Here is an 11,259-nt window from a genome sequence, read left to right on the forward strand (position 1 = left end):
TGTTTTGGGTCATTGTCCTGTTGAAAAACAAATGTAGAAAATTCTACAATGTAGAAAATAGTAAAAAATAAAGAACAACCCTCGAATGAGTAGGTCTGTCCAAACTTTTGACTGGTACTGTAAGTCAAAACTGTAACTAGGCCACTTAGGAACATTCAATGGAATCTTGGTAAGCAACTCCACTGTAGATTTGGCATTGTGTTTTAGGTTATTGTCCTGCTGAAAGGTGATTTCGTCTCCCAGTGTCTGATAAAAAGCAGACTGACCCAGGCTTTCCTCTTGGATTTTTCCTGTGCTTATAGCTGTATTTTTATTCTAAGAAACTCCCTAGTCCTTGCCTATGACAAGCATACCCATAACATGATGCAGCCACCACCATGCTTGAAAATATATAGAGTGGTACACAGTGATGTGTTGTGTTGGATTTGCCCCAAATATAATGCTTAGTATTCAGGACAATTTTATTTATTTTTTACACATCTACCAATCGGAGCCCTTCTTTGCGAAGCAGGATGTAACAGAACAAAATATGGAAAAAGTAAAGGGGTGTGAATATTTCACTGTATGAGGGCAATGCATGCCAGCACATTACAGATGCCATTTTGGCTGTTGAATGACCTCTGACATGTGGCAGTCCACTTCCATGATGTCTCTGTCTTTATTAACAGCCAGAGGTGGACTGATGGTGGAGTGGGCCTATCAAGGCCAGTTCTGGGATATTCAGGATGGCATTGACATTGAAATGATGTGTTGGTTCAATGTGGTGAACACCTGCCTTATGAGCTTGTCGTCATGTGTGGTTGCTCCCCATACACCATAATGTCACCAAGTCAACATATACAGCAACTCCAGCGCAGACAACCAGGATGGTGGACATGATTTTGTTTTTTAAATAAATTTGCCAGCTGAACCCAAACAGCATAAGAGTGCACCGGAACATCCCAATGCACATTACATATGCAGTGAGCCAGAGGAAGGTCATGTTGTATTCAGGCAGCCATATAGGACTAGCAATGAATCAAAGCTTACTTCTAAATAATAAGGAGGTGACTTAGTAGCCCAATCCAGGAGGCACAAGTTATACCACAGTTGTAGAGCTGTAGAGGGTTTCCAGGGTTCTCTTTCCTTTCGTTGGAGCCTCCGAGTTACCTCATTGATCCTCAAAGAGACTTGTGACTTGGAATACTTGGTCTTGCCATGACAAGCAGTCTGCTGCCTTTTATATATACAGGTGTTTGAGTGTCATTATGTCAGGTCTACTGGATTCCCAACACAGTTGAATTACACAAACATAGTATTGAGTACAGGTCATAAGTACAGTAAACAAATCTGAAAGATGTCTCTCATTTAAAACATGTACACTGAGTGTACAAAACACACTCTTTCCATGACATAGACTGACCAGGTGAATCCAGGTGAAAGCCAATATCCCTTATTGATGTCACCTGTTAAATCCACTTCAATCAGTGTGTAGATGAAGGGGAGGAGACAGATTAAAGAAGGATTTTTAAGCCTTGAGACAATTGAGACATGGATTGTGTATGTGTGCCATTCAGAGGGTGAATGGGAAAGAAAAAATATTTAAGTGCCTTTGAATGGGGTATGGTAGTAGGTGCCAGGCGCAACGGTTTGAGTGTGTCAAGAACTGCAACGCTGCTGGGTTTTTCACACTCAACAGTTTCCCATGTGTATCAAGACTGGTTCACCACCCAAAGGACATCCAGCCAACTTGACACAACTGTGGGAAGCATTGGATGAATTGCAAAAGAGGGTGCAACTCAATATTAGGAAGGTGTTCCGGGGCCTCCCGAGTGGCGCAGCGGTCTAAGGCACTGCATCGTAGTGCTAGAGGCGTCACTACAGACCCGGGTTTGTTAGGGGAGGGTTTGGCCGGGGGGGCTTTACTTGGCTCATCGCACTCTAGCGACTCCTTGTGGCGGGTTGGGCGCCTGCAGGCTGACCTCGGTCGTCAGGTGAACGGTGTTTCCTCCGACGCATTGGTGCAGCTGGCTTCCGGGTTAAGCGGGTGGATGTTAAGAAGCGCGGTTTGGCGGGTCATGTTTCGGAGGACGCATGACTCGACCTTCGCCTCCCTGATGAGATAAGATCAAAATTCGGGAGAAAAAGGGGGTCAAAAGAGGAAGGTGTTCCTAATGTTTAAAAGAAAATTTAAAAAAGCCATATCTCAGACTGCCCATCTTAATCTTTTCTTTTTATTGGCAAGTCTGAGATATGGCTTTTTCTTTGCAACTCTGCCTAGAAGGTCAGCATTGAGACTGGTGTTTTGCGGGTACTATTTAATGAAGGTGCCAGTTGAGGACCTGTGAGGCGTCTGTTTCTCAAACTAGACACTCTAATGTATTTGTCCTCTTGCTCAGTTGTGCACCGGGGCCTCCCACTCCTCTTTCTATTCTGGATAGAGCCAGTTTGCACTGTTCTGTGAAGGGAGTAGTACACAGCGTTATACGAGATCTTCAGTTTCTTGGCAATTTCTCGCATGGAATAGCCTTCATTTCTCTGAACATGAATAGACTGACGAATTTCAGAAGAAAGTTCTTTGTTTCTGGCCATTTGGAGCCTGTAATCGAACCCACAATTGCTGATGCTCCAGATACTCAACTAGTCTCAAGAAGGCCATTTTTATTGCTTCTTTAATCAGTACAACAGTATTCAGCTGTGCTAATATAATTGCAAAAGGGTTTTCTAATTATCAATTAGCATTTAAAAATGATCAACTTGGATTAGCAAACACAACGTGCCATTGGAACACAGGACTGATGGTTGCTGATAATGGGCCTCTGTACGCCTATGTAGATATTCCATTAAAAATCAGCAGTTTCCAGCTACAATAGCCATTTACAACATTAACAATGTCTATACTCTATTTCTGATCAATTTGATGTTATTTTAATGGACAAAAAAAATGCTTTTCTTTCGAAAACAAGGACATTTCTAAGTGACCCCAAACTTTTGAACGGTAGTGTGTATATAAATAAATATACATATTTTCTTATTAATATATCTTTTTATTGTGATTTTTCGGTGGGTGCTGCAGCACCCTCAGAATCCCTACCTCCTACAGTTATAGCCACTACATAAACAAACAACTGTATGTATTTTTGTCAGGCAGGACCATACACCACTAAATGAGAACACAAAGTTGTTTATTAATCAGCTACCAAAAAGTAAAGCTTACATTCATCATAAATATTCATAGTTGATATGTTCGCCTATTGGATCTCTGTGTTTACAGGCAATTTTCTGCACACTTTGGAAGGGGGGGGGGGGGGGGGGGTCACAATATATATCAATTTAAATGGATGATTGTGAATTTAAACACTTTTGCAGTACAACATTTTTTCAAAACCATCAATTTCATATATGGGAGACGTGAAAAAACATGGTTGTATTTTGTTCTTCCTTGGGTAGTGGCATCTCAAAAACTCACTCCCTTTTTGTGGATCGGCCGATAGCCTAGTAGTCTCAAGTGGATTTTATCCTTGTCTTCCGCACTAATCTGAAAATAAAATACAAGAGGTGAAAGCAATGTGACGAAGGTTATCCTCCAACTATTTCACATCAGACCAGGTGAAGGACAGGTGAGGAGGGACAACTATTTTAGACTATGTAGATCAAGACCCATGATCAAGGACTCCATTCAGATTGAATCTTTTAAAGGCCCATGTGACACAACAATATCTTTGTAATAGCTTGCCTGAGGAGAATATGTGAAGATTGTCATAGGGACAGTAACTGAGTCATGTCCTCTCCTAAGGTAGCTATGAGTAACAACAACAATACCTGTGAAGTGGAGATCCTCCAAGGCGTGGGCTACCTTCCTGTGTTCCTGGTGGGCTTGCTACTCAACATGGCGGCTCTACGCGTCTTCCTCGCCAAACGAGCCATGTGGACCGACACACACGTCTACATGCTGAACCTCACAACCGCCAACTGCGTCCTCATCTTCTTCCTCCCCTTCCGCATCTACGACGCCTTCTGGTGCCTAGCCAGAACACACTTTTGCACCTTCCTCATCTCCACACATTACATCAACATGTACGCCAGTATCTTCACCGTCACCGCCATCAGCGTCCACCGCTACCTGGCGGTGAAGTTTCCGTTCCATACCAGAGTGTGGCGGTCAAAGAAGTTGGCTGCAGTGGTATGTGGGGCCATATGGGTCACTATAGTAATGATATGTGCCATGTTCAGAGAAGACAGCTATCCTGACAAACTGATTACGTGTTATAAAGGACGTCAAGACATCACATTGTCAGTTGAGTACCTTTTGGTTCTAGAGGTGCTGGGGTATCTGCTACCAGTTTTGATTATAGCGTTCTGTTCAACACAGACCATACGGGTTCTAATGAAGGAGGAGGATGAGGAGGAGGACACCAATGTGGAGAAGAAGAACATTGTTGGCATAATAAGAGCCAACCTGATCATCTTTGTGGTTTGCTACACACCCATCCATCTTGGGTTTCTGCTGAGATTCCTTTCCAAAAAAAACAAATGGGAATCTTCTGAATTAGTGCATGAATGTTGGCTGGTTTGTGAATGGATCGCTACCACAACCTGCTTCCTAGATTCCATGAGTTATTACTTTCTTTTGAAACAGTTTTATTTTGAAGCCAGCAGATCAGGAGTTGACATGGGCCCAGATATTTCAGCATCCACCATTCGAGCTGTGAACACACACACACACAACCGACAATGAGTCATCATACCCCTCCTTCCCTTCATGTTTTACACCGCCAGAATAGTGTCATCATGTTTTTGTCAAAATGTATTTCATTAAAATAATCTATTAAATGGAGTGTGTTTGTGCGCGAGCGCGAGCACATGTATGTGTGGGTGTGTCTGTGTGTGTGAGAGAGAGAGAGATAGATGTGTGTGTCTGTCTGACTCTCTGTCCGTTTGTGGTTGTAAATGTGAACACATCATTATTGTACCATGAATGATATAAATAGACTGTTTATATGGACATGACCTTTAGTTGACCTTTTAGATCTGTGAGATGTTCTACTACAGCACGGTCTGGAGAGGCTTGTTTCAGTCTGCTCAGTAGGTGGTAAATACTGTCTGTTATGTCATCAAAGCTGCAGTATAAACTCAATATCAAGCCAAGCCATAGAGCAGGGACGGGCAACTCAGCATCTTCAGGGTTCTATGTGTGGGGCTTCTAACACATCTGAATAAACAAATTGCAGTCTACAGAAAACAAATGTACTGTAATTCATTGATTTGAATTAGAAGGGTTAATGCAGGGCTAGAGCAAAAGACTACACACATTATAGCCCCCTCAAGGATCAGAGTTGATCATCGCTGGCATAAAGGCATATTACTGTAGTCGTGTAAAACATAAAGGTGTGCAGTTTGATTCAAGGAGCACTCTAACACAAAAGCAATGCTCCAGCTGTTAATGGCATCACATCTGACAAGCAATGATTCACCATCCAATCACATAGGGTGTGTGTATCTCAATAGGATAATGTGACCTCGGCAACAGTGGAATCACATAAGGTGTATGTATCTCAAAAGGATAATGTGGCCTCCTCTACTGGTCTCTTTCCATTCATCTGCACCGACCGGAAAACCCAGGATCCATGAGAATTTGTTAGATTCATACTGTGAGCTGTCCAGTTCTTTCATATCAGTGCATCTGATGGTAAAGAGGTGAGAGGAAGCCATCTGATGGTAAAGAGGTGAGAGGAAGCCATCTGATGGTAAAGAGGTGAGAGGAAGCCATCTGATGGTAAAGAGATGAGAGGAAGCCATCTGATGGTAAAGAGGTGAGAGGAAGCCATCTGATGGTAAAGAGATGAGAGGAAGCCATCTGACGTTAAAGAGATGAGAGGAAGCCATCTGATGGTAAAGAGATGAGAGGAAGCCATCTGACGGTAAAGAGGTGAGAGGAAGCCATCTGACGTTAAAGAGATGAGAGGAAGCCATCTGACGGTAAAGAGGTGAGAGGAAGCCATCTGACGTTAAAGAGATGAGAGGAAGCCATCTGACGGTAAAGAGGTGAGAGGAAGCCATCTGACGTTAAAGAGATGAGAGGAAGCCATCTGACGGTAAAGAGATGAGAGGAAGCCATCTGAAGGTAAAGAGATGAGAGGAAGAAGGCTGAGATGCACCCATGGAGTTATTGGCTGTGTTCGAGAGGATCATAACCGCAATGTATCATGGGTAAATTGTGACTAACTGACTGATCTACAAATAATAATGAGTCGTTATTTATGATGCAAGGTGATTTGTAGAACAGTCAGTCGGCAGTCGCCTGCAGTCATTTTGATGCTCTCGCACACAGCCAATCTCACCTGCAAAGACTAGTTTCTAGCGCCATCTAGTGGTGATGAAAGTGGTTGCTTGAAAGAACCCTCTAATGTATTACATAACAGTCAAATTAACAATCCTTAAAGATACAACAAAGATAAATAGATCTTCATGGTTTATTAGAATAATAAAGAATATATTGACAGGGTTCTCCATATTAACTGACTGCTGTATCCTCTCACATTAAGTGTTTATTGTGTGTGTGTGCGTGTGTGCGTGTGTGTGTGTGTGTGTGTGTGTGTGTGTGTGTGTGTGTGTGTGTGTGTGTGTATGTGTGTGTGTGTGTGTGTGTGTGTGTGTGTGTGTGTGTGTGTGTGTGTGTGTGTGTGTGTGTGTACAGCTGTAAATCGTAAATCAAATAATCTGGAGACCTTTTTCATTCAGCTCAGCAGGACAAGCCTGTGATTCTACTCTTTTTAGAAAGAAAACAGCTACCTTCAGCTTTCAGTCAAATGTAAATACTGTAATTCCTGTACTTGCATCTCAGTGGAGGGTGGTGGGAGGAGCTATAGCAGGACAGGCTCATTGTAATGGCTAAAATGGAATAAATACAACGGTATCAAACACATGGAAACCATGGAAACCACACGTCTGACTCCGTTCCATTGATTCCATTCCAGACATTACAATGAGCCCATCCTCCTATAGCTCCTCCCACCAGCCTGCTCTGTTACATCTCATTCATAGTCAACCAAAACCAACATGTCAAAGACAAAAGGCCCGTGTCAAGTATGAAAAAACAACAACCTTAAAACCACATGGATAAGATACCTTCAAATCGATTATTTACACAAATATACATAGATAACGTTACAGTACAACTACTTTTCAAATAAGAAAAATTAAAGTTATTGTGCTTTTCCATTATGTATTACTGCACAGTATTATGAACAGGATGTAGCCTTTGACTTTAAGGTTCCTCAGTATGGCAGTTTGTTGGTGTGGAGGAAAACAATCAATACATTGCTAGAATATTTGAGGAACAACTGACCCAAATTCTGTACTGCTGTTTATAAGTGGTTTATAAACAGACGTTCAGTGTCACCACCTTTATCAAATGGATTAGAGCAGTAAAGGCAAAAGAGTTACGAAAGAAAACCAACATTCAGTATGCTATCTGAAGGCGAAATTGTGAAGTTCTTCATTGTACACAGGAATTAACACTGTACACATTAGAATAAATTATACAACATCACAGTATCAAATGTATAAAGAATCAAATGTACTGACATGGATTTCATGGCACTTTAAAATATGTTTCCTTTTTGCTTCTGTGGTCCAATGAGACAGTACGTCAACCAAAAGTACAGTTTAGAATGTTGGCACATAATATTGTATTGACAACAAAGGGTGAAAAGTCATCGGCATGGTGTGATTATGAGTGCCTTGTAACTGTGGCTGGACCTTGAAACAACACCCCATGTGTGACGTCATCATTGTGCTCCTCCAATGGTAACGCAGACATCTGACTGAGGTTGAGTCCTTATATACAAGTCATTGCTGCTCAGGTTCACAACAGAGCTGACCTAATTTTCCTTCTGGATTTGACTGGAGCTGTAGCTCTGATGACTTGAGAATGGCAGATCACATCTCCTTCCTTGTCTCAGTGTTGCCCCTCTCTTTCTCTCTCTATCCTCCTGTCTTTCTTATCTTTCTATCTATCCCGCTCTCCATGTTCACTTAAAGTCATGGCAAGTCTCTCATTGGACACTTAAAGTAATGGCAAGTCTCTCATTGGACACTTAAAGTAATGGCAAGTCTCTCATTGGACACTTAAAGTAATGGCAAGTCTCTCATTGGACACTTAATGTAATGGCAAGTCTCTCATTGGACACTTAAAGTAATGGCAATTCTCTCATTGGACACTTAAAGTAATGGCAAGTCTCTCATTGGACACTTAAAGTAATGGCAAGTCTCTCATTGGACACTTTGATGGGAAGAATATATGATCCAATTTGAGCTCTGGGAAAATGTCGATTAACATGGATGAGTAAGAGTCAGGACAGTCGTTTAAATCACAACCACAGTGACTATCAATCACACGCATAGCCAGTGCATCTGCACACACACACACAAACACACACACACACACACACACACACACACACACACACACACACACACACACACACATATTTACAGGTCAGTTTTAATAAACTCACCCTGCAGGGGACCAGTCCTTGGTATCATGGTCAGTGGGCCATTGATTCCCAGTGTATGTGAGGCGAGAGGGCCATACAGTACTGCTCCTAACCTGTCTCACTGGGCCGTACAGTACTGCTCCTAACCTGTCTCACTGGGCCGTACAGTACTGCTCCTAACCTGTCTCACTGGGCCGTACAGTACTGCTCCTAACCTGTCTCACTGGGCCGTACAGTACTGCTCCTAACCTGTCTCACTGGGCCGTACAGTACTGCTCCTAACCTGTCTCACTGGGCCGTACAGTACTGCTCCTAACCTGTCTCACTGGGCCGTACAGTACTGCTCCTAACCTGTCTCACTGGGCCGTACAGTACTGCTCCTAACCTGTCTCACTGGGCCGTACAGTACTGCTCCTAACCTGTCTCACTGGGCCGTACAGTACTGCTCCTAACCTGTCTCACTGGGCCGTACAGTACTGCTCCTAACCTGTCTCACTGCGACCATGGGACTATAACTCACTCACTGGGCTGAAGGAGAGTCAGACTGGAATGTCAGCACTATTTCTGCCAGCCAGGCATTCTCTCTAATGACATAGCACCATTTCATCCAGCCATCCGTCCACTCCTTCATTTCATCCCTCCATCCGTTCACTCCTTCATTTCATCCCTCCATCCGTTCACTCCTTCATTTCATCCCTCCATCCGTTCACTCCTTAATTTCATCCCGCCATCCGTTCACTCCTTAATTGTATCCCTCCATCCGTTCACTCCTTCATTTCATCCCTCCATCCGTTCACTCCTTCATTTCATCCCTCCATCCGTCCACTCCTTCATTTCATCACTCCATCTGTTCACTCCTTCATTTCATCACTCCATCCGTCCACTCCATGTACTTTTTAATGGCCAATAATTTCACAGCCGACACGACGTGTGGAGAGAAGGGTAGAGCATTGGGTGATTGCAATACTGTACAGCCCAGTGAGACAGGTTAGGAGCAGTACTGTACGGCCCAGTGAGACAGGTTAGGAGCAGTACTGTACGGCCCAGTGAGACAGGTTAGGAGCAGTACTGTACGGCCCAGTGAGACAGGTTAGGAGCAGTACTGTACGGCCCAGTGAGACAGGTTAGGAGCAGTACTGTACGGCCCAGTGAGACAGGTTAGGAGCAGTACTGTACGGCCCAGTGAGACAGGTTAGGAGCAGTACTGTACGGCCCAGTGAGACAGGTTAGGAGCAGTACTGTACGGCCCAGTGAGACAGGTTAGGAGCAGTACTGTACGGCCCAGTGAGACAGGTTAGGAGCAGTACTGTACGGCCCAGTGAGACAGGTTAGGAGCAGTACTGTACGGCCCAGTGAGACAGGTTAGGAGCAGTACTGTACGGCCCAGTGAGACAGGTTAGGAGCAGTACTGTACGGCCCAGTGAGACAGGTTAGGAGCAGTACTGTACGGCCCAGTGAGACAGGTTAGGAGCAGTACTGTACGGCCCAGTGAGACAGGTTAGGAGCAGTACTGTACGGCCCAGTGAGACAGGTTAGGAGCAGTACTGTATGGCCCTCTCACCTCACATACACTGGGAATCAATGGCCCACTGACCACGATACCAAGGACTGGTCCCCTGCAGGGTGAGTTTATTAAAACTGACCTGTAAATCTGTGTGTGTGTGTGTGTATGTGTGTGTGTGTGTATGTGTGTGTGTGTGTGTGTGTGTGTGTGTGTATGTGTGTGTGTGTGTATGTGTGTGTGTGTGTGTGTGTGTGTGTGTGTGTGTCCGGGAGGCTGCTGGAGGGCAGGTTATTAAATCTTCATTGCCGCTTCCTTTCAACACTCTTCATCAGATATTCTCGTCACGTTCAGAGTCAGAGTCAGAATGACCTCAGTGTCACTGAGACTGAACAGTCCCACTTGGCAAAAACTGGTTGAATCAACATTGTTTCCACGTCATTTCAACCCCCAAAATCTATGTAATGACATTGAATCAACGTGGACTAAAAAAGTAATCAACGTAAAGGCATTTCGTATTTTTACCTAAATCCAATGACATGGTGACATTTTTTGTTGATTTCACATTCAATTCACGTTATTACAAATCAAATCACATTTTTGGTTGACTTGTCAACTGTAAATCAAAACTAGACGTTGAACTGACGTATGTGCCCAGTGGGGTGTCTGTTTCATTCACCCGCAGCAAGATGCTTAAAAGTAATATGTTTACAATTCATGTTTCAGTGTCCTCCATTGTCTTATTGCCAGAGAGTGCCACTCAGTCTGCACTGGAAGGTGGACAGAGTACATTGTGTAGGAGTGATGTCCACTGGGTCTCGTCTTCTGACACCTGACAGTGGGCTCTGTGGCAATGTTGTTAGGTCAGTCCTTGTTGCCCTGTTTGCTGCACAGGGAAGGCTGTCACCAAGTGTCTGTCTCTGGGTCTCTTTGCATGTTGCTTCCTATTTATGGTTCTCTCTTAACATGTTATTTTGAAATAATTCCGCTGTCTAGCAAACTCTTTCAATCCCTCTATCTCTCGCTCCTCCTCTCTTCCCCTCTCTAAGCAGCCAGAGGGGAGAGGCAGCTCTGCAATGCAGACACAGCAACAACCTCACTTTCACTGGCCAATCACAGCCAAGCAGGGTCTGAGTGACAGCAGCATCAACCAGTCACAGAGAGAACAGCCTCAGGAGTCTGCCAGAGAGAACAGCCCCAGGAGTCCGCCAGAGTGATACAGAGATATCAGGAGGACTGAATGACAATGACAGAGAAAGAGGGTCAGAGAGAAAGAGAGAG

At 43.9% G+C, this 11,259-nt stretch overlaps 1 protein-coding gene across 1 annotated transcript; it reads left to right on the forward strand.

Annotated features, from left to right (window-relative positions):
* Window positions 1–3,781: 3,781 nt before the first annotated feature.
* Window positions 3,782–11,195, forward strand: LOC311098855 (G-protein coupled receptor 35-like; the record flags this gene model as incomplete). The annotated part of the gene is made up of 2 exons (XM_084139420.1): window positions 3,782–4,687; window positions 11,031–11,195. The coding sequence occupies 2 exons, from the start codon at window positions 3,782–3,784 to the stop codon at window positions 11,193–11,195; spliced, it is 1,071 nt and encodes a 356-aa protein (XP_083995546.1).
* Window positions 11,196–11,259: the final 64 nt, after the last annotated feature.

Source organism: Coregonus lavaretus (assembly GCF_964263955.1).
Source record: "Coregonus lavaretus genome assembly, chromosome: 23".
Lineage (NCBI taxonomy): Eukaryota > Metazoa > Chordata > Actinopteri > Salmoniformes > Salmonidae > Coregonus > Coregonus lavaretus.